Genomic DNA, 24,915 nt, shown 5'->3' on the forward strand with positions numbered 1-24,915 from the left:
TTCTGACCCCCTGTCATGTTTCATGAGGGGATAGAATTCCAGGATAGTATAAATACCCCCAAATGACCCCATTTTGGAAAGAAGACATCCCAAAGTATTCACTGAGAGGCATAGTGAGTTCATAGAAGATATTATTTTTTGTCACAAGTAAGCGGAAAATGACACTTTGTGACAAAAAAAAAAAAGTTTCCATTTCTTCTAACTTGCGACAAAAAAAAAATGAAATCTGCCACGGACTTACCTTGCCCCTCTCTGAATACCTTGAAGTGTCTACTTTCCAAAATGGGGTCATTTGTGGGGTGTGTTTACTGTCCTGACATTTTGGGGGGTGCTAAATTGTAAGCACCCCTGTAAAGCCTAAAGGTACTCATTGGACTTTGGACCCCTTAGCGCAGTTAGGCTGCAAAAAAGTGCCACACATGTGGTATTGCCGTACTCAGGAGAAGTAGTATAATGTGTTTTGTGGTGTATTTTTACACATACCCATGCTGGGTGGGAGAAATATCTCTGTAAATGACAATTTGTTAATTTTTTTTACACACAATTGTCCATTTACAGAGATCTTTCTCCCACTCAGCATGGGTATGTGTAAAAATACACCCCGAGTACGGCGATACCACATGTGTGGCACTTTTTTGCACCCTAACTGCGCTAAGGGGCCCAAAGTCCAATGAGTACCTTTAGGATTTCACAGGTCATTTTGCGACATTTGCTTTCAAGACTACTCCTCACGGTTTAGGGCCCCTAAAATGCCAGGGCAGTATAGGAACCCCACAAATGACCCCATTCTAGAAAGAAGACACCCCAAGGTATTCTGTTAGGAGTATGGTGAGTTCATAGAAGATTTTATTTTTGTCACAAGTTAGCGGAAATTGATTTTAATTGGTTTTTTTTTTACAAAGTGTCATTTTCCACTAACTTGTGACAAAAAATAAAATCTTCTATGAACTCACCATACTCCTAACAGAATACCTTTGGGTGTCTTCTTTCTAGAATGGGGTCATTTGTGGGGTTCCTATACTGCCCTGGCATTTTAGGGGCCCTAAACCGTGAGGAGTAGTCTTGAAAGCAAATGTCGCAAAATAACCTGTGAAATCCTAAAGGTACTCATTGGACTTTGGGCCCCTTAGCGCACTTAGGGTGTAAAAAAGTGCCACACATGTGGTACCGCCGTACTCAGGAGAAGTAGTATAATGTGTTTTGGGGTGTATTTTTACACATACCCATGCTGGGTGGGAGAAATATCTCTGTAAATGACAATCTTTTGATTTTTTTTTACACACAATTGTCCATTTACAGAGATATTTCTCCCACCCAGCATGGGTATGTGTAAAAATACACCCCAAAACACATTATACTACTTCTCCTGAGTACGGCGATACCACATGTGTGACACTTTTTTGCAGCCTAGGTGCGCTAAGGGGCCCAACGTCCTATTCACAGGTCATTTTGAGGCATTTGTTTTGTAGACTACTCCTCACGGTTTAGGGCCCCTAAAATGCCAGGGCAGTATAGGAACCCCACAAGTGACCCCATTTTAGAAAGAAGACACCCCAATGTATTCTGTTAGGTGTATGACGAGTTCATAGAAGATTTTATTTTTTGTCAAAAGTTAGCGGAAAGTGACACTTTGTGAAAAAAAAAATAAAAATCAATTTCCGCTAACTTTTGACAAAAAATAAAATCTTCTATGAACTCGTCATACACCTAACAGAATACCTTGGGGTGTCTGTTTTTCTAAAATGGGGTCACTTGTGGGGTTCCTATACCGCCCTGGCATTTTACGGGCCCAAAACCGTGAGTAGACTGGAAACCAAATGTCTCAAAATGACTGTTCAGGGGTATAAGCATCTGCAAATTTTGATGACAGGTGGTCTATGAGGGGGCGAATTTTGTGGAACCGGTCATAAGCAAGGTGGCCTTTTAGATGACAGGTTGTATTGGGCCTGATCTGATGGATAGGAGTGCTAGGGGGTGACAGGAGGTGATTGATGGGTGTCTCAGGGGGTGGTTAGAGGGGAAAATAGATGCAATCATTGCACTGGGGAGGTGATTGGAAGGGGGTCTGAGGGGGATCTGAGGGTTTTGCCGAGTGATCAGGAGCCCACACGGGGCAAATTAGGGCCTGATCTGATGGGTAGGTGTGCTAGGGGGTGACAGGAGGTGATTGATGGGTGTCTCAAGGTGTGATTAGAGGGGGGAATAGATGCAAGCAATGCACTGGCGAGGTGATCAGGGCTGGGGTCTGAGGGCATTCTGAGGGTGTGGGCGGGTGATTGAGTGTCCTAGGGGCAGATAGGGGTCTAATCTGATAGGTAGCAGTGACAAGGGGTGATTGATGGGTAATTAGTGGGTGTTTAGGGTAGAGAACAGGTGAATAGATGTAAACACTGCACTTGGGAGGTGATCAGACGTCGGATCTGCGGGCGATCTATTGGTGTGGGTGGGTGATCAGATTGCCCGCAAGGGGCAGGTTAGGGGCTGATTGATGGGTGGCAGTGACAGGGGGTGATTGATGGGTGATTGATAGGTGATTGACAGGTGATTGACAGGTAATCAGTGGGTTATTACAGGGGAGAACAGATGTAAATATTGCACTGGCGAATTGATAAGGGGGGGTCTGAGGGCAATCTGAGCATGTAGGCGGGTGATTGGGTGCCTGCAAGGGGCAGATTAGGGTCTGATCTGATGGGTAACAGTGACAGGTGGTGATAGGGGGTGATTGATGGGTGATTGATGGGTAATTAGTGGGTGTTTAGAGGAGAGAATAGATGTAAACACTGCGCTTGGGAGGTGATCTGATGTCGGATCTGCGGGTGATCTATTGGTGTGGGTGGGTGATCAGATTGCCCGCAAGGGGCAGGTTAGGGGCTGATTGATGGGTGGCAGTGACAGGGGCTGATTGATGGGTGATTGATAGGTGATTGACAGGTGATCAGTGGGTTATTACAGGGAAGGACAGATGTAAATAATGCCCTGGCGAATTGATAAGGGGGAGTCTGAGGGCAATCTGAGCATGTAGGCGGGTGATTGGGTGCCCGCAAGGGGCAGATTAGGGTCTGATCTGATGGGTAACAGTGACAGGTGGTGATAGGGGGTGATTGATGGGTAATTAGTGGGTGTTTAGAGGAGAGAATAGATGTAAACACTGCGCTTGGGAAGTGATCTGATGTCGGATCTGCAGGCGATCTATTGGTGTGGGTGGGTGATCAGATTGCCCGCAAGGGGCAGGTTAGGGGCTGATTGATAGGTGGCAGTGACAGGGGGTGATTGATGGGTGGCAGTGACAGGGGGTGATTGATGGGTGATTGACAGGTGATTGACAGGTGATCAGTGGGTTATTACAGGGAAGGACAGATGTAAATAATGCCCTGGCAAATTGATAAGGGGGGTCTGAGGGCAATCTGAGCGTGTAGGCGGGTGATTGGGTGCCCGCAAGGGGCAGATTAGGGTCTGATCTGATGGGTAACAGTGACAGGTGGTGATAGGGGGTGATTGATGGGTAATTAGTGGGTGTTTAGAGGAGAGAATAGATGTAAACACTGCGCTTGGGTGGTGATCTGATGTCGGATCTGCGGGCGATCTATTGGTGTGGGTGGGTGATCAGATTGCCCGCAAGGGGCAGGTTAGGGGCTGATTGATGGGTGGCAGTGACAGGGGGTGATTGACGGGTGATTGACGGGTGATTGACAGGTGATTGACAGGTGATCAGGGGGGATAGATGCATACAGTACATGGGGGGGGTCTGGGGAAAATCTGAGGGGTGGGGGGGTGATCAGGAGGGAGAAGGGGGCAGGGGGGGGATAAAAAAAAAATAGCGTTGACAGATAGTGACAGGGAGTGATTGATGGGTGATTAGTTGGGTGATTGGGTGTAAACATGGGTCTGGGGGGTGGGCAGGGGGGGGTCTGGGGGGTGCTGTGGGCGATCAGGGGGCGGGGGGGGGGGGGAAATCAGTGTGCTTGGTGCAGACTAGGGTGGCTGCAGCCTGCCCTGGTGGTCCCTCGGACACTGGGACCACCAGGGCAGGAGGCAGCCTGTATAATACACTTTGTAAACATTACAAAGTGTATTATACACTTTGTATGCGGCGATCGTCGGGTTAACATCCCGCCGGCGCTTCCGTATGGCCGGCGGGATGTTGTGGCGGGTGAGCGGAGTCGAGCGGCGGCGGAGGATCGCGTCACGGATGACGCGATCGCTCCGCCCATGCCCCTACAAGGACTGCCGCCATTTGTCAATACGGCGGTCCTTGCGGGGTCCACTTCCCGGCCGCCATTTGTCAATACGGCGGTCGGGAAGTGGTTAAGGGTGAAGGATGTGTGTTTTCCTAAACTGACATGGAGTTTATTAATCAGTTAGCTAGGTAGGATGGTGTTAAATGCCAAGCAGTAGTCAACAAAGAGCATCTCAACATAAGTGTTGGGGTTTTCTAGATGTCAGTCAATCTATTTGCTGATATGGAGGCTTTGATGTATGTGACTACCAGTCATTCAAAGCAATTGGTGATGACAAGGGTTAGAGCAACTGGTCAGTATTCATTAAAGATACTCTGTATTAAACAAAATGGGGGTATTCATCTCAGGAGGGGGAAGCCTCTGGATCCTATCGAGGCTTCCCCATCCTCCTCTGTCCCTCCTTGTTAAGTTCATCTGCTAGGCCGGGGATGTTATTGTCCATTCTTCTTTTTGTAATCTGTGAATAGTTGAATGCTATGCCACATCCTCTTTGAGTCATTATCAAAGTTGTCCTCAATCCTTTGTTTGTACTTAAGTTTTGCATATTTTGTGCCATTTTTTCAGACTAGCTCTGGCTGATCAATACACTTCCTTGTCTCCCTGTTTAAAAGCTATGTTTCTATTGCTTATAATTTCTTGAAGTTATTTTGTCATCCATGGTTTGTCATTTGGATACAATTACAAAACAGTAATTATTTTGTTGACAGTAATTATGTTCACTCAGAAATTAACATATGACAATACAGAGGAAGTACACGTCTCCAGGTCTGTTTGATGAAATAATATATTCCAGTCTGTATGTTCAAAGCAATCTTGAAACTGAGAGACAGCCATCTCAGGCCAGACTTTAACAGACTTGCTAATTGGTTTAGCAGTGTTGATAATGGCTTTGTGTGCTGAAATAAAAAAAGATGGACTGTCCCAGTGGGGGGTGAGGGTTGATCTTATAGGCACATTTTATGTTTGTGAAGACATGTTCTAAAGCTGGATCTACACGAGGCGATCCGGCAGCTCGATTAGCCGCCGGATCGCCTCTTCCGCATCCCCGCACGTACCTGCCGCGTCCCCGCTCACCCGCGCGTGCATCGGATTCGATCCGCCCTCGTCCCCGCGCCGCTTATCTTCCGCTCGATTCCCTGCCATTGTCCCCTCGTGGGGAACGAGCAGGGAATCGGCGGTGGCAAAATCGGACCTGACGGATCTTATCAATCGAGCCGCATCAGCGGCTCGATTGATAAGGAACATCGCTCCGTGTAGACGGAGCTTTAGGTGTTCTCTCCTCTGGTTTTGCAATCCACATAGTGATAAAATCTAGGAAATACATTCTTAAGATTTGCTTGGTTAAAATCTCCAGCTATGATGCAAATTGCATCAGGGTGCGAGTTCTGTTGCTTACTGATGACATCAAACAGTTGTTCATTTGCTGACTTAGCATTGGCCTGTGGTGGAATGTACACTGCCATTATAACAATAACTGTATGTTCCTCGGGTAGGTAAAATGGTCGACATCTCAGCATTAGATATTCCACATTAGGGGAAGAAGACTTGTTGATTATGGTTACATTTAGTGTTGGGCGAACAGTGTTCGCCACTGTTCGGGTTCTGCAGAACATCACCCTGTTCGGGTGATGTTCGAGTTCGGCCGAACACCTGACGGTGCTCGGCCAAACCGTTCGGCCACATGGCCGAACTAAGAGCGCATGGCCGAACGTTCCCCGAACGTTCGGCTAGCGCTGTGATTGGCCGAACGGGTCATGTGGTTCGGGCCCGAACGCGCTCTGATTGGCCGAACGGTCACGTGGTTCGGGTAAATAAATACCCGAACCACGTCATATCTCCGCCATTTCTCTGTGGGTTTAGCTTTGGGTAGGCAGGCAGGGTAGTTCGCTCTCCAGCCACGCTAGCCAGGGTCCCCCCCAGTCATTGTGTGTCGCTGCTGGGAACAGTAGTACACCGCTCGCTCAGCCACACTATATATATAGCATTGTTTACTGCCACTGTGTACCTCGCTCAGCCACGCTATATATAGCATTGTGTTTTCTGACACTCTGTGTACACGGCTTAGCCTGGCTATATAGCATTGTGTGTACTGCCACTGTGCACCTCGCTCAGCCACGTTATATATAGCATTGTGTTTTCTGACACTCTGTGTACACGGCTTAGCCTGACTATATAGCATTGTGTGTACTGCCACTGTGCACCTCGCTCAGCCACGCTATATATAGCATTGTGTTTACTGCCACTCTGTGTACACCGCTCAGCCAGACTATATACCATTGTTTACTGACACTCTGTGTACACCGCTCAGCCAGACTATATACCATTGTTTACTGACACTCTGTGTACACCGCTCAGCCAGACTATATACCATTGTTTACTGACACTCTGTGTACACGGCTCAGCCTGACTATATAGCATTGTGTGTACTGCCACTGTGCACCTCGCTCAGCCACGCTATATATAGCATTGTGTTTTCTGACACTCTGTGTACACGGCTTAGCCTGACTATATAGCATTGTGTGTACTGCCACTGTGCACCTCGCTCAGCCACACTATATATAGCATTGTGTTTACTGCCACTCTGTGTACACCGCTCAGCCAGACTATATACCATTGTTTACTGACACTCTGTGTACACCGCTCAGCCAGACTATATACCATTGTTTACTGCCACTCTGTGTACATGGCTCAGCCAGACTATATAGCATTGTGTGTACTGCCACTCTGTGTACACCGCTCAGCCAGACTATATAGCATTGTTCACTGCCACTCTGTGTACACGGCTCAGCCAGACTATATAGCATTGCGTACTCTGCCAGTCAGTGTGTATATTGCTGGGATCAGTAATACTCCACTCACCGTCAACCACTATATGAGCTCACCATGAGTTCCTCAGAGACCTCCGCTGTGAGCAGCACTCCCAACAACAGCAACAGCCAACGCCCCACGCAAGCTATAACATCCACCCCAGCAGCCAGTGGTCAGCAGCAGCCCTCCCCGGAGGAGAACGTTGTGTCCATCGGTCCGGCGCCAGAGCGATTAATGAGGGCTGCCATTGAGGAGATGATGGGGCCTGATGTGGAGGAGGAGGTCGGGCTCAGGCCAGCATCCCAAGTTAATGTTGAGGACGATGAGGGGTCTGTGACTGTGTCTGGGGATGTTGGGGTGGCAGAGGTGGTGGGTGGGTCAGACTCAGGAGAAGAGTTGTATGATGAGGATGATGATCGGGACCATCTGTATGTGCCTCAGAGTCCAACCCCGGAAAACATGTTGTATCGTGTGTTTAGGTACTAAAATCTGCGTTCCCAGTAGTGTTGGGCGAACAGTGTTCGCCACTGTTCGGGTGCTGCAGAACATCACCCCGTTCGGGGTGACTATATAGCAGACTATATAGCATTGTGTTTACTGCCACTCTGTGTACACGGCTCAGCCACACTATATAGCATTGTGTTTACTGCCACTCTTTGTCTGCTGGGAACAGTAGTACACCGCTCACCCGCCACTGTATAGCATTGTGCTCTGTGTCGCTGCTGGCAATAGTGGTACACCGCTCACCCACCACTGTATAGCATTTCTGTACTGCCACTGTACTGCTGCCAGTCAGCGTGTACTGTAAGGATAAGTGAAATGAGGAAGAAATCCGGTGAAAGAGGGAGGGGCAAGGGAAGAGGTGTTTCCCCTGACGGTTGTGCTGGGGAGCTGTACTCCACGGCGGCGGCCCCCCACAATGACATATGACGAGTTTGAGGAGATGGAAGAGGAGGGTATGGACAATGTGGACATAGACCCAGATTTTGTTTGTGAACGAGAACATCGCCGTCGTAGCAGCAGCACAGATGAGTCTGTTGAAGAACCCACTGCTGCACGAGTTCGCCTTGTGCCACAAGGTAGGCGGCGCGCAATTTCAGGCACCACAAGCGTGGAAGTTCAAGTGAGAGGCAAAAGAGGCGCAAACAGAAATCGCCAGCAAGGCAGGTGCTCCAAAGTCTGGGCTTTCTTTGAAGACTGCACTGAGGATGTTACCATGGCGATTTGCAAGGTGTGCAAGACCCGCCTGAGCAGGGGGAAAAGTATTAACAACCTCTCCACCACCAGCATGAGCCGCCACATGCTATCCAAACATCCCACTCTGTGGGCAAACGCGGCAGGACAGGGTACCACCAGCAACACAGTCTCCCTTGGGTTCACCAGACTCACCACCAGACCCGCCTCAGCAGCAGCAGTAGCCCAGCCATTGCGTGGTTCAAAACATTCCAAAAAATCAGATGACGCTGACACTGTCACTTTCCGGAGTAGTGCTCTTGAGGTCTCCCAGTGTTCATCAAACACAACAACCAACAGCCCTTCGTTGTGCAGCCCTACGGTTCAGTTGTCTGTCTCGGAGATGTTTGAGCGCAAGAGGAAATTGCCAGCAAATGACCCCCGGGCCGTGGCAGTAAGAGCCAGAATAGCCAAGCTTCTGGCCTGCGAAATGCTGCCATATCGAGTGGTGGAGACAAACAGCTTCAAGGGCATGATGTCAGTGGCCATCCCACGTTACGTGGTTCCCAGCCGCTACCACTTTGCGCGCTCTGCAGTGCCTGAGTTGCATGAGCACGTGGTCAGCAAAATAACCCGAAGCTTGAAGAATGCCGTTGCCTGCAAGGTTCACCTCACCACTGACACCTGGACGAGTGCGTTCGGCCAGGGTCGATACATCTCCCTTACCGCGCACTGGGTGAACCTTGTGGAGCTTGGCAGCGAATCCTCACCTGCTACGGCGCGGGTGTTGCCCAGTGCCCACGCCGCAAACACCTGCACCGCTGTCCCTCCCACTGGATAACAGCAGCACCTACCTCTCTGACTCCTTCTCCTCCAACGCATCTCAAAGCTGTACCTCATCCGGAAACGCTAACCCAGCACCAGCAGCAGTAGGATCGTGGAAGCAGTGCAGCACAGCTGTTGGCATGCGTCAGCAAGCGTTGCTGAAGCTGATCTGCCTTGGGGATAAGCAGCACACAGGGGAGGAAATTTGGAGGGGAATAAAGGAACAGATGGATTTGTGGCTGGCACCGCTGGACCTGAAACCGGCCATGGTTGTGTGTGATAATGGGAGTAATCTCATTCGCGCTTTAAGGTTGGCTAAGCTGACACATGATGAAGAAGAGGAGGAGGAACAGCTGGAGTTGGAGCAGGAATTTCCTGCCACCACTGACGAGGGCCAGAGCGGTGCACGTTGGACTTCCACAATTCAGCGCGAATGGTCAGCAGAAGCAGACCAGGAAGAAGGTGACGACTATGATGCATCACAACAACTATCACAACGCTCACAAGAGGATGATGAGGATTCTGGTAGGACTCTGGCACACATGGCTCAATTCATGCTAAACTGCATTGAACGCGACCCACGCATTGTGCGCATTCGGGACAACACCAATTACTGGGTTTATATACCCTTCTGGATCCACGGTACAAACACAATGTTCCAAAACTGCTTGAAGAGTCAGACAGGTCAAAATGGAAGAATACCAGCAGGCCCTTGTGGAGACTTTAGAGAGGAGATTGACATCCTCCCCCTCCTCTAGCCAGTTGTACGCCGACAGACTGACTTCCGCAAACCCAGGACGACCAGGAGGGCAGCAAACAACACAAGCCGCAGCTAGTGCCCAAAAGGGAATGGTATCGGCAGTGTCCTTGGAGTGGGAAAATTTTCTGACACCCATGCAGCAGCAGCCCACAGAACAGCAAGCGTGCAGATCCACCTCCAACACCGATCGCCTGGAGAAGATGGTCAAGGACTACATGTCAGATGGCGTAGCTGTGTCTAACAATCCATCTGCACCCTTCAACTATTGGGTATCGAAGCTAGACACCTGGCACGAACTGGCAATGTACGCAATAGAGGTGCTGGCTTGCCCGGCAGCCAGCGTTATGTCGGAACGCTGTTTCAGTGCTGCCGGAGGCATCGTCACAGATCGGCGTATCCGCCTCTCCACAGAAAATGCAGACCGTCTGACTCAAATTAAAATGAATCAATCCTGGATTGGAAACGACTACGCAACACTCCAGGACCCCAACCAAGTAACATGACCAATGAACATCTGGGATGGTTTAGCGTTTCCGGTCCCTGTTTATTGAACCTCTCATCTGTATTACATTTATGACTGCATGGCGGCAAAAAGCATTGCTGCTATATCCGCACGCTTTTTGTCCTCATGCAAGGCCTGGGTTGTTGTGTCTCAAAAAGCATGGCCTTCTCCTCCTGCGCCTGCTCCTGTTCCATCACGTGTGCTGCTGCTGCTGGGTTAGCGTTTCCGGTCCCTGTTTATGGAACCTCTCATCTGTATTACATTTATGACTGCATGGCGGCAAAAAGCATTGCTATATCCGCACGCTTTTTGTCCTCATGCAAGGCCTGGGTTGCGTCTCAAAAAGCGTGGCCTTCTCCTCCTGCGCCTCCTCCTGTTCCATTATGTGTGCTGCTGCTGGGTTAGCGTTTCCAGTCTCTGTTTATTGAACCTCTCATCTGTATTACATTTATGACTGCATGGCGGCAAAAAGCATTGCTATATCCGCACGCTTCTTGTCCTCATGCAAGGCCTGGGTTGTTGTGTCTCAAAGCGTAGCCTTCTCCTCCTGCGCCTCCTCCTGTTCCATCACGTGTGCTCTGTGCTGCTGCTGCTGCTGGGTTAGCGTTACCGGTCCCTGTTTATTGAACCTCTTATCTTTATTACATTTATGACTGCATGGCGGTAAAAAGCATGCTATCCGCACGCTTCTTGTCCTCATGCAAGGCCTGGGTTGTTGTGTCTCAAAGTGTGGCCTTCTCCTCCTGCGCCTCCTCCTGTTCCGTCACGTGTGCTCTGTGCTGCTGCTGGGTTAGCGTTACCGGTCCCTGTTTATGGAACCTCTTCTCTTTATTACATTTATGACTGCATGGCGGCAAAAAGCATTGCTGCTATATCCGCACGCTTCTTGTCCTCATGCAAGGCCTGGGTTGTTGTGTCTCAAAAAGCGTGGCCTTCTCCTCCTGCGCCTCCTCCTGTTCCATCACGTGTGCTGCTGCTGCTGCTGGGTTAGCGTTACCGGTCCCTGTTTATTGAACCTCTTATCTTTATTACATTTATGACTGCATGGCGATAAAAAGCATGCTATCCGCACGCTTCTTGTCCTCATGCAAGGCCTGGGTTTTTGTGTCTCAAAAAGCGTGGCCTTCTCCTCCTGCGCCTTCTCCTGTTCCATCACGTGTGCTGCTGCTGCTGCTGGGTTAGCGTTACCGGTCCCTGTTTATGGAACCTCTTCTCTTTATTACATTTATGACTGCCTGGCGGTAAAAACCATGTTACCTGTGCAAAGAAACATGACATTTTCAGCATTTAAAAGACAATTTTTCCTTTGAAACTTTACAATCAATTTTCTCAAAAACTATAAGCTCTTTTTGCTAAATTTTTTTTCCTCTTGTACCCACTCCCAAGGTGCACATACCCTGTAAATTTGGGGTATGTAGCATGTAAGGAGGCTTTACAAAGCACAAAAGTTCGGGTCCCCATTGACTTCCATTATGTTCGGAGTTCGGGTCGAACACCCGAACATCGCGGCCATGTTCGGCCTGTTCTGCCCGAACCCGAACATCTAGATGTTCGCCCAACACTAGTTACATTAGTGCACCAAGCATTATTGATATAGACACATAGTCCTCCACCGTATTTCTTGCCAGAATCATGTGTTTTATCAGCATGGTGACGCGTACAACTTTCAAGCTTAACTGCAGCGTCTGGTATAGAGGGGTTCAGCCATGTCTCACAAAATATCAAAAGGCAACAGTATCTCATAGCTTTATACATGGAGATATCTATTTGCAAGAAGTGTGCTAGGAAGAGGGGTTTTATGTGGAGTAACTCTAAGTCTAGTTAGCAACCCTGATCACTTACCTCTCTTTTTTTCCTCTTGCTTTGCTTTCTGCCTCATCTCTTTCCAAGGATAGCAGTAGTAATGTTTATCCTGGTGACCTGAGAATTTCCTGCGGTATTGATCAGAGGCAAAATTAAAAATTACTGGGCCCCCCTATAAAACTTTTGATGGGGTCCCCTCCCCCTCGCTTTCTGCACAGGTAAATAATGAATCAATGTTATTTAATTGAGTAGTGCACACTTGAATATGTTTTCCCCATGCAGATAAAACAGACAGCAGTGAAGCACTGCAGGCATTTTCTCTATCAATTACATTAGGTCCTGTGAAAAAATTTGCATATATGCACACATACAGACACTCATGGTGTACAGAAAACACATATAGAAAACCAAAAGAGGAGTGTGCTCCCAGACTCAGCTTATTACACTCACTCTGACCATCTCTGATGGAGCATAACTGGTTCTGCAAACAGAACACAGCTTTTGGGAAGGGGAGAGGCTGGGGACAGTGCACTGTACACAAGACCCTGCTGCACACTGAATTGGGATTGTCTACAAATCTTTGTCCTTAAAACTTTGTATGATTCCTTATCAGTGGCTGAGCAGATGCAGTCATTATAACAATTGTGCAGAGAGCAGAACGTTTTTTTCTCTCTGTGCCCGTAGTTGTCAGTGTCTCAGGACAGGGAAAAGAAACTTCTCCCACTACGGGGTCTCCTGTGGCTTCTGCCCCCCCCCCCCCCCCCCCTGTGGCTGCATCCCTTGCAGGGTCTATTGTTACGCCCCTGGTATTAATTCCATGTTAGAGTAATCTCCTGTGCTACTTGATCCAATCTGTAAAAGGTCCTTGCGATTGTGGTGGATACTTGCTTTCGCTTGTGAAGCAATGAAGGTCAGTAGGAAGAAAATTTATAGAAGAGAGCACCTATGTGGGGAGCATGAAGCCGCTCTGTCTGTGGGTGCTGCCATCATATTTGGTCTGTGCTCATATATGGCTATGACTATGGTAAGGATTAGATTGTGAGCCCCTCTGGGGGACAGTTAAGTGACAAGACAATATACTTTGTACAGAGCTGTGGAAGATGTTGGCACTATATAAATACTACTAAATAATAATAATAATAATAATATTAAAATACTAAATAATTGCATTGGAAAAGGGCCCTTACTGAAAGTGCATTCCTCTATTAGGGCTGGTTTACACTGCAAGAGCTTTTTCTAAGCACTTGTGATTTCAAGAGCTCTTGCTAATGTTATCCTATGTGTGTGTTCTCACTTGAGCAATGTGATTTTATCAAAATCAACCATAGCAATGCATTAGCAAGAGCTTTTCAAATCACTAGCACTTAAAAAGCTCTTGCAGTGTGAATCAGCCCTTACTTGCGCTTGAACTGAGTGGATTATAGGTTGAACTATTAAAGAGGAGAGAAAGAACTGCTGTACTCTATCCTTTTGGGAGACATATAGCTTAGCACAGAACTACAGGTTTAAGAATAAATTGATAATTGTGTGCCCCAGTAAAAATAGGAGAACATCAGGGCTTGTTTCAAACTCTCATTCATCATTTACTTTTATGGTGTTTAGATTCAGCTTAGCCAATTTGCAACACGCAAATACTCCTGTCTGCCGCTTTTTAACATGCTATCTGTGTGTTGCATCAAAACAGTGAAGCATACAGTCAATAAAAACTATGTATGGACCCACCGCTCTCATCGTTCACGCTGCTTACCCATCGCTGAAGTCCACTCGCTCTGCCATTGCTATGACAGCAGAGCTCCATGAGCCGTCCAGGAGCCAATTCCATTGGCTTCAGACTCTGTGATACCTGTGCTCCATTGTAATTGGCTCACAGTGATCACAGTTTGAGGAGCCAATGAAATTGGCTCATAACTGGCTCACAGACCGGCTACAGAGCTCTACTGTCATAACGACAGCAGGGAGAGTGGGCTGCAGCGACGGCAGAGCGGCGCAATCGGCCGTAGTGTTCGGCGTGGAGTTTGAAATCTACACCGTGGCAGGGATAATAGGTCCCAAACGGTGTAGATTTTAACCTCCCTGGCGTTCTATTAAAATCGCCAGGGAGGCTGCGGGAGGGTTTTTTTTTAATAAAAAAAAAAACTATTTCATGCAGCCAACTGAAAGTTGGCTGCATGAAAGCCCACTAGAGGGCGCTCCGGATCCGCACAGTAACAAGGAAGGCCGCAATGAGCGGCCTTCCTTGTTTCGCTTTCCTCGTCGCCATGGCGACGAGCGGAGTGACGTCATGGACGTCAGCCGACGTCCTGACGTCTGCCGCCTCCGATCCAGCCCTTAGCGCTGGCCGGAACTGTTTGTTCCGGCTGCGCTGGGCTCGGGCGGCTGGGGGGACTCTCTTTCGCCGCTGCACGCGGCGGATCGCCGCGCTGCAGCGGCGATCAGGTAGCACACGCGGCTGGCAAAGTGCCGGCTGCGTGTGCTCCTTTTTATTTGATACAAATCGGCCCAGCGGGGCCTGAGAAATCCTCCTGCGCAGGTTACCCCGAGCTGAGCTCGGGATAACCGGCAAGGGGGTTAATCAGCAAAGTCCGAAAGCAGTTAAAGCTTGTAAAACTCTTGCAATTTTTCTATTTAAGTGAATGGGGTTTCTGATCACTACTGGGCTAATATGGTACTGCAGTTCTCCACTTTTCAATGACAGATTACCAGAGAACAAAACTGTTGCCCACTTTTATTAATGTGATGTGATAACAGATGAAAGTAGGCTTTGGACTAAGTTCATAATTTTTAAAGGATTTGTAATTTTATTTACTGCTTTTCGTTTCTACATCCTAATTAGTACTGCTGTAGCTTTCAGAACATAGAATCTACGTCCCTCATTAAAAAATCTTTGCCGGCTGCACATGCACAATCCTATGTGAGGCCTGGTGCACACCAAAAAACGCTAGCAGATCTGCAAAACGCTAGCGTTTTTTGAAATGCTTGTTGTTATTTTGATGACGCGTTTTGCAAGCGTTTTGCTAGCGTTTTTGCGTGCGTTTTTGTTAGCGTTTTGCGTTTAGCGTTTTTCATGTAAAGCGGTTGAAATACCTTAAACAAAGGGTTAAAGTGTGATATATTGATGACACATGTGAAGCACATTGAGCAATTGAAGTCAAATAACCAATATAAAAAGGGTGGGGTCCTTAACAACATTGTGGGTTAGTTCAGGAGAGGTGACACTGTGGTTTTGAGAGAAGAGTTACTTGTTTTTGAAAATGTTTCCTGATGTGCTCTTATTGCTCTGTGTAGCAGCATATATGAGACGTAGGCCAAGGACAAGGAGATACTGGGTGCATCCCATGCTACAACAGCGGCGCCGGAATGGTCAATTTAGGACCCTCTATAGAGATTTGAGGCAGCATCCAGACAAGTTTTTTGGCTACACCCGAATGTCTGTGTCCAGGTAAGAATACTTGTCACTTATCTTTATCATGGGGCTAAGTATTTTGGGGAGGAATGCTATTAGAAGCACTTTTTGCCCCTTAGTTAACTGTGTTTGACTGAAATCTGAAACACAACACATTAATCAATCAGGTGTATACATGAGCTAAACAAATTACTGTTATACTTGTTCCTGGTGTGTTATACATTCAATGCATAAGGTCTCCAGCTCATTTCCTGAAACCAGTAACTACTATAGTATATATCCATAGTTTACACATAAGATTTGGAGCATATTATGACCTTACATACTCCTGGAGCATACTTAATTAAGTATATGACTGTCAGGCAACAATCAGCATATGGGACACAGTAATGAAGCAATGTTTGAACCACATCTTTTGCTTTAATGGTTTGTTCTTCTGGCCAAATATGATATTGGACATGTGGTGGCCATACTTGGTTTTCATTCACAAAAGAAATATGCCACAAATGAGAAATGTTTATATAACAAACAGCAGTATATCAGAACATAAGCATGCTTTTTTTCCCCAGTTTTGATGTCCTTTTGGCCAAACTGAAGGATGCCCTTCAATGCCAAGACACTAACTTTCGCCTAGCAATCACACCAACTGAACGACTCCTCATAACATTGAGGTAATGTAAAATAAGGACAAAATGTGAGCATAACACAAAATATAACACTGCAAATAACAAAAATTCTATTCATGTTGTGATAGTAAATCACACATACTACCAGGGCCATGATTGTAAGCAGGTGTAGCTGAATCAGCAGTTGTTTGTGGCTGGCTGTGAGATGTTAAATGAATGTACACTGAAGAGTCACTTTGTATAGATGATGTATGAAATCTAAGACCTTGATCAGGGCGCTGAGGTGGAGGCATAGAGTAATGAGGCTGTTGACCATATGGCATGTTTGGCATATGCATTGGTGGGTAATGCGGTGGGTCATAACTATGTTGCGTATGGTAAGAGAGTTGTGGGTATGCATTATATTGTTGACTGGAAGCAGGCAGGTGTGGTTGGTGCAACAAGTTGTCATCTGCACGGCTGTCAGGTACTAAAAATCTCCCCAGTGTCCCAGAGATGGCATGTCTGGCTGCCCATTGCTTATCAGGTGGCACTTTTTGTAAAAATGGCACCAAACTTAAAAGATACTGTGTGCATGGCTCTTTTAGTTGTTTCATTTCATCCTCTCGCTTCTCCATATGATCCACAGCCTTTTCTATTGAACTAATCAGCTTCTGGCCGTATTCAGCCCTGCTCATACCTCTTCCTATTCTCCTGCCTTGTGTAGCTAGCCTCACACCTCTACTACACCTGACAGTTGTGCGTGTCCGACTACTCGGTGGGCTGTGTGGTGTGTGATCTGGTGTAGTAGAGTCAATGTCATCCACTGTAGCTGTGTCACCATCCTGTGGAGTGTTTTTTTCCCCTTCCAAATCACTGTTTGTGAGCTGGGTAACCTCTAATTCGTCCTCCTCAGGATCTGGTGGTAGGCTATCTTCAGTTCTTTGGTAAGGGAAAAGCACAAAATTAGTTTTTGGAATAGTGGCCATGGTTGTCAAAGCAAATATATTCTCACAATGCTATGCATCTTTCATTGCCAAACAATAGCAGTTGCCTGTCTATTTATGAGAGAATTTGTGTACATAGCTTTTAGGCACAGCCCCTGATCAAGCATAGAGCAAAGCTGCACTGAGTAAACTTGCAATGTTTTAGGTAGATGTGTGTTACAGTTGTGTGATGCAGACACTACTGCAGCCAAACATATCAACAGGACTGTCAGGCAACTGGTATGTTGGGTAATGAACAGTCCATATTCCTGTCATGTAAGAATCACTTTAAAAAGGACCTATTTCATGGTGACATTAAGCTACGTCCGCCAATAGATTTGGTAGACTGATGGCAGATGATGCGTTAAACGCTCATTAATTGCATTCTGGGGCTACTACTTCCTTCACTGTTCTAGCGGGCAATTTTGACAACATTGCAATAGGTTAACATTTACGCCATACTTACTCAACAGGTTCATGATGTTTTCTTAGGAATTCTAATCTGCACAATATTTGTATTTTGTTCGCTGTGAACTTCCAGACCCACTCTTGGATTCATGATATTGCTTTTCGATCTCCTTTTTGTAACTGTCTCTGACCGACTTCCATCTTGTCCGCAGGAGGCCAACTAGGAATAAAAATAAACATACATGTTATTTCTTTTCTTTCGCAGATTTCTGGCAACAGGGCATTCATATGCAGCACTCCATTACCAATTCCTCATGGGAAGATGTACAATCCGATACATAGTTTTGGACACCTGCAAATTGATCTGGAAAGTACTGCAACCTGAATTTATGCCAACTCCTGATGTACCTATGTGGGAGGCTAACATGCAGCTTTTTTGGCAGAAACATGATTTCCCTAACTGCCTTGGAGCAGTAGATGGGAAACATGTCCGACTGGTTATGCCTGCATTCACTGGCAGTCTGTATTACAATTATAAGAAATTCTTCTCACTTGTGCTCATGGCTGTGGTGGATCCTAATTTGAAATTTATATATGTGGATGTTGGCGCTTACGGTAGTTCCCATGATTCGTCAGTATTCCAGCACAGTCGATTTGGCTTGAAGCTTCGCACGGGTCAGATGACTTTACCACCACCATGCCCCTGGCCTGACACTATAGAACCACCTTACCCCTGTGTGTTTGTGGCTGATGAGGCTTTTGCACTGTCTGAACATGTTATGAGACCGTATGCACAAAGAGATATGACTCAGAAAAAAAACTTGTTTTTAATAACCGCCTGACCAAAGCCAGACAAGTAGTAGAATGTGCTTTCGGAATTCTTGCAAACAAATGGCGCATTTATCACACTGCACTAAAAATGCAACCACAGTATGCTATAACAGTTGTGAAGGCAACATGTATTTTGCATAATTATGTGAGAACACTAGATAGCATGACCATAGAGGAGGAAGAGGGGGATATTTCAAACAGTGCTCTTGAAACTTTACCACCAGCTACTTTACGTGGTCCGATTTCTGCCATTCAAAACAGAGACAAACTAGCAGATTATTTTGTGCCATAACTTTAATAAATTCAAAAGTTGCAGGCTGCTATTTACTTACATTACCTTATGATCATTATTGTGCAAATAAACATTTGTTAAACCTTGTTGTATGTCTATATCATTCATTACACTCTAAAGTGTAAAATAGCACCCTATCTCATAATACATGTGAGTACATACACACACATGTACCCAGAGCCAGATTAAGACCATGCACGGCCCCAAGCAGAGCAATACATTTAGCCCCCCCCCCCCCCCCCCCCGCCACACTGTTGAAAAGATGTCTCCCCAGCATACAGCATCTCACAGTAGTGAGTGCACCGCTCACTTTTTTGTAAATATTCTATATCATCTTTTCATGGAACAGACAGCACTGAAGATATGACGCTGTGATACTCTGTAGAGCAGTCAGTGTACAGCTTTTCTAACAGTGTAAGGTTATTTGCTGTGCAATAACATCAACACACAGCCATTAAAGGACAACTGTAGCGAAAAGTATGTGGAGGCTACCATATTTATTTACTTTTAAATAATACCAGTTTCTTGGCTATCCTGTTGATCCTCTGCCTCGAATATATTTAGCCATTGCCCCTGAACAAGCATGCAGCAGATCAGGTGACATTAATGTCAGACCTGACATTAGCTGCATGCTTATTTCTGGTGCGATTCAAACACTACTGCAGCCAAATAGATCAGCAGGGCTGCCAGGAAACTGGTATTGTTTAAAAGATAATAAATATGGCAGCCTCCAAATACTTCTTACTACAGTTGTCCTTTAATGTGTAAACCACTGGCAACAAAAGTGAGTACAGCGAGGCACATTTAAGATCAACAACTTCATGATTGTTTACACCGAAAATGTGATGGCCCCTTGTACTTCTTTATTGTTGCCTAAGCCTGCCACGTGACAAATGTGACTGTAATGTCTTGTACACACCATGCTATTTCCCAATAGATAGATGAGTTAAATCAATTATCTGAAAAGTCCGAATGGATTTCCAATCATTTTTCTGATCATTTTCTAAACATTTCTATACAAAATTGATCAGAAAAATGATCGGAAATCAGGGATCACGATCGGTTCTGTCAGAAATAATCCATTTGACCTATCTATCTGACGGGAAATTGCATGGTGTGTACCGGGCATTCGGGTTGTGAGGATCTCGTAAAGCAAGATTGGAGTTTATTCACTGCAAGACCAAATTTGTCAGTTTCGCTCCCTCATTCTCATTAGTCATACACATGTCAATAATGCCCCAATATGTCTAACCAATTGATCATTATTCCATTCAATTGGTTAGTGATCAACCTCTGTAACAGCAAGTTTAATTCTGATAGGCTTCAGCAGAACTCTATCAAGCTTCAAGTGTTGTACTGCTCAATGCAGAGCAAAGTTATGGACCATCGATCCCCAACCACTACTGTCCTGCACCCATACCACAAAGATTGATAAACAGCAAAATATCGCTTGAAAGCCAATCGATTGGATATACAGTATATGAGAAATAGATTACTGGAAGATTCAATCAGTGTTCAAAATCGATGTGTGCATAGCCAGCTTTAGATATTTTTTGGCTAACTAGGGTGATAAAATTAAGGTCAAGTTCAGCAATGACAGAAACCAACTGTGCACATTACAAGCTGAATTCTTATCTCTGTAGTGGAGCATTGCTGCAGAGATCTAAAGACAAAGAGTTGAACAGAGACAATAAACAGAACAGAGACAGACAATAAATCTTTATGTGCCTCTTTTGTGGGATATAAAATTAGGCTAATAAGTTCAGCAAAGACCAGAACTAAATGTAAACATTACGCACAGAAGTCATAGGCTTTTGAACAAATGATGATGCTACTATGAAAAAAAGTTTAACTACAGATGTTTTTGCCACATCCAATTTCTCTAGCTGTGATATCTTCATACAGTGGCTCATGTATGAAGAGATCACATTCCAGCACCCAGCCGGTGTCTGACAGCTCTGATTTAAGGGGAGGGGGTTAACTCTGTGTGTGCCTGCTTGTATAACTTCTTATCTCTGTAGTAGAGAATTGCTGCAGAGATCTTGTTTTTAAAGACTGAAAGAGTTACTAAAGGACTACATGAACAGAGGCAATAAATCTTTATGGGGCCCTTTTGACCTACTATGGGCCCATAAGCAGTTGATTAGTCTGCCTGGTTGAAGATCCGGCTCTGCATGTACCTGCTGTTTATAATTAGAGATGGCTATAGAGAGAACAGCTTTGCCAGAGACCTGTGATAATGAAACTTCTAATTGGTGAATTAGTCCTTTAAGGGAGGGGTGATGATATCTTGTAGGCAAAGTGCAGAATTAAAAAAAAAAAACAACACATACTGTACAAATATACTTACTTTTAGAATCCTTGCCCTTTTGGCTCAAAGTATCCCATTTTTCACCCAGGAAATCTTTGGCAATGTTGTTCCAGATTTCATGACTCCTTTGGTGGTCTTTATATCCAGGCAATGACTTATCATAAAGTTCTGGGTTGTTTTGAATCTTAATGATTAAGTTTTCAGTGGTAAACCACCTTGCTGCCATCTTCCTCCTGCACAGTCTACAATCCCTCATGCAAATCTGCCACACAGGAAGTGCACTTTGACCTAGAAGTGCGCATTCTTCTAAAAAATGCATCCGCATCAAAATCCGCTAGATCAAGCGGTTTTACAGGCGTTTTGCGTTTTTCCTAAACTTAACATTGGAGGCAGAAACGCATCCGAAATCCAAAAAATGCCTCACCCCGGGAGGATTCGTTTCTACAAAACGCCTGCCGCTCTGGTGTGCACCACCCCATTGAGATACATTGACCAAGCGGATCCGCAGCCGCATGCGGATCTGAAAATGCCCAAAAAGCCGCTCGGTGTGCACCAACCCTGAAAAGTGAATGATTGCTGCTAGCAATAGAAACAATAATTTCAATCAATGAGGCAAAAAGAATAAAACGTCTTACAGTAAAAAAAAAAAAAAAAAAATACCTGATCTCAGTAAAATAAAAAGGTTTTTTTTTTTTTTTAATTCCCAGTTAAGTTTTGACCCCAGCCTAGCCTATTAACCCGTTGTTAACCCCTGCAATGCCTTTATCTGTTTATAAACTTTTATGACTGCTGCCTGTATCTATCAGATGTAATCGCAGGGGCAAAAGTTTGGGGTCCCAATGCTCTACAGATGTATCGCTCTGCCGTTGCCTAGCGATGCATCTGTACCGCACTATGCCCTCCAAACGGTCGCCCTAGCGAACACATCTGATCACCACAGATGAGCAGGCTGGGAATAACGGTCCACCACATGCTCAGCTAGTAATAAAATATGGGGTATCATTTTAACTGTAAAAAGCCAAAGAATTCCTGTGTTTTAGAGTGGTAGGACAAAATTTAACATATGCGAAACTTCACATCCAAATTTGCATTTATGCATCGTAATCATAATGCAAAATTTCCGGTAAAATCGTAATTAATTTCGTATGCAATAGTAATCTTTCATAATTTTGCATAACTTTTCACATAATTTTCGCACAATTTCACAACATTTTGTGCCGACTTTAGCGGTTAATAGTAAAGCCCCTATACATGCTATTGCTACATACAGTATGTTAAGGAGAATAGTGGGTACAAGTAAAAATATTTTTTTCAAAAAGACCTTGTAGTTTTTGAAAAAAATTCGATTTTAAATATGTAAAGAAAAATGGTTGTAAACTAATTTTTTAGTTTAAAAAAAACATTTTTCTTTGCATTTTTAAAATTGATTTTCTCAAAAACTACAAAGTCTTTTTGGAAAATTATTTTTTTGATTTGTACCCACTATTCTCCTTAGCATATGTAGCAATTTTGGTGTCAATAAAATTACGCAAAATTTTAGGCGAAATTATGAATCACTAAACGAAATCAATTGAATTTACAAATCGTAATTATGTATAAGTGTAAGTGTGAAAAAGTATGCAAAATTTTGCGTAATCGTAATTAGCTGATTACAATCATCACTGGTGTTTTATATCTGTGGGATGTATGTGAAAATTAGAAAGGGTGAAAAATGAAAATATAAACGTTTTTTCTGCCGCTTATATATTATTGGTAATATTATAGCCGCTAATAAATTATCAGTAATATTACTGATAATCTACTAGTTAATTCTGATAGTAAAATATCAATAATCTTTACCGATGTTTCACTGTAACCTAACTTAACTTTACTCCCACACAGAACCCTCCCTCTACCGATGCCTAACCCTAAAAAGGCAAACTTTAGTTTTCCATAGCATTGTAGCTCCTCACACACTCCTAGGAGTTCTGGTTCAGCATGAGCTTGCTGTTTTGCAACTAAGGCTAATAGGAAAGCAATCTCATTGTAATTTGGAATTTTTTGCACCACTTCAAGTCCACTTATAAGTTTGTAAAAGAAAATCACCTACCCGATTTGAAAGGTTGTATATGTTTAAATTTCGTCACCACAATGTTTTCTTCATCCTTATCCGCGCGTGAAATGAGAAGCAGTTGTTGTGCATATTCTCTAATACTGGGCTGAGATTTAATGATCCGTTTTTCTTCCTGGTCACTGCTGTCCTCCAGATCATCAACAACTACAACAACATTGTCCTTCCCTGGGTGCAAAATAGGGTTAGTGATTAAAAAAGTTACGTGATTCTTTTGGTCTTTTGTACTGGTTGAAATGACTATTACAGGTTTATCTGCTTGCCGACTGCTCCACGCCACTTGGCATAAACGCGGCGGCAGTCCCAGGATCACTCCACACCTAGGGGCGGAGAAAGCAGGGGATCTTGTGCACCGATGTGCATACCAGCTGGAATGATGGAGCTCCGCTCCATCATCAGCCTCCCAGTGGCGATCGCCGCTTGGAGACTGTTAGACGCTGAAACCGCAATCTAATAACACTGTACAGCGCTGTGATTTATGGCATCACTGTACTGGGGACAGCAGTATGACACAGCTGTCCCCCTGAACCATGCAGGAGTGATTTCTGTCATTGGCTAGTGGGGGGAGGAAGGGTTGGGTTAAAATAAAATAATTTTAAAAATGGTAATATTTATTAAAAAAAAAAAAATAAAAAAATAAAAAAAAAAATAAAAAAATAAAATATATATATATATATATATATATATATATATATATATATATATATATATATATATATATATATATACACGCTGGCAGGGAGCAGAGCCCACCAACAGAAAGCTCTGTTGGTGGGCAGAAAAGGGGGGGGGATCACATGTGTGCCGAGTTGTACGGCCCTGCAGCGAGGCCATAAAAACTGCAGTGGCCCTATTAGTAAAAAATGGCCTGGTCACTAGGGGGTATAAGACCACGATCCTCAAGTGGTTAAATATCTGACTGTCACAATCGGTGTAGCAGAGAGAGGGTCCGACTACCGGTGAACCGCAGCATCACCGAGAATGCAGAAAATATCCGACTATCGATCTGCAGTATCACCGACAATCCGATATAACGCCAACCTCTGAACACCTGAGTAGTGTAAGTGCTTGGTGCAACAGTAATACCTTGAGGACTAAGCCCCAGAAACAAGTGCCGTACAGCATGAAGTACTGCAGCAATACAGATTCCTTCCGAAGGCCCGGACTCTCCCGGGGGAGGAGTCAGGCGGAGCGTAGGAAGGACAGAACGTGAGTGACACCTAGGAGAGAGTGTCACTAACAGATCTGGGAACTGCCTCTAACAGTAAGGTCAGTTCTCGAAGTCAGGCAAGCCAGGTCGTAACACACAGACAAATACAGTACAGATTCAGAACGCAGAGGCGGAGATAAACAAGCAGGGTTCGGCAACAGGGTATCAGAAATATTGGGGTACAGAATCAGGAGTCAGATGCAGAGTCTAAGAGCGAGCAGAGGTTCGGCAACAGGGTATCAGAATGACAAGGTACAAGATCAGAATACAGAAGAATAGTAACAAGCTTGGGGAACCTGAGGAGCAGGTTCCCAATGAATACAGGATGGGCCCTGGGGCAGTAAATACAGAGCTGGCCCTGTGGAGCAGGTGCCCAGCAAATACAGCGCTGGCCCTGGGGAGCAGGTGCCCAGCAAATACAGAGCTGGCCCTATGGAGCAGGTGCCCAGTAAATACAGAGCTGGCCCTGTGGAGCAGGTGCCCAGCACATACAGTGCTGGCCCTGGGGAGCAGGTGCCCAGCAAATACAGAGCTGGCCCTGTGAAGAAGGTGCCCAGCACATACAGGCATGAACTATCTCCTAGCGATAGAGAGAGTTCTCAGGGTTGGGAAGGCCAAGTCGGCAACTCACAGACAAACAAAGTACAGGA

The 24,915-nt window shown here is 45.4% G+C and overlaps 1 protein-coding gene across 1 annotated transcript in view; it reads right to left on the reverse strand.

Annotated features, from left to right (window-relative positions):
- The window catches only part of LOC137526017 (uncharacterized), a 198,876-nt gene that overhangs the window by 32,702 nt on the left and 141,259 nt on the right, over positions 1-24,915 (reverse strand). The window contains exon 4 of the mRNA XM_068247228.1: positions 23,035-23,223. Within this exon, the coding sequence (XP_068103329.1) occupies positions 23,035-23,223 (189 nt within the window). The remainder of the gene's footprint in view (positions 1-23,034; positions 23,224-24,915) is intronic.

This window comes from Hyperolius riggenbachi, chromosome 7, assembly GCF_040937935.1.
Source record: "Hyperolius riggenbachi isolate aHypRig1 chromosome 7, aHypRig1.pri, whole genome shotgun sequence".
Taxonomy (NCBI): domain Eukaryota; kingdom Metazoa; phylum Chordata; class Amphibia; order Anura; family Hyperoliidae; genus Hyperolius; species Hyperolius riggenbachi.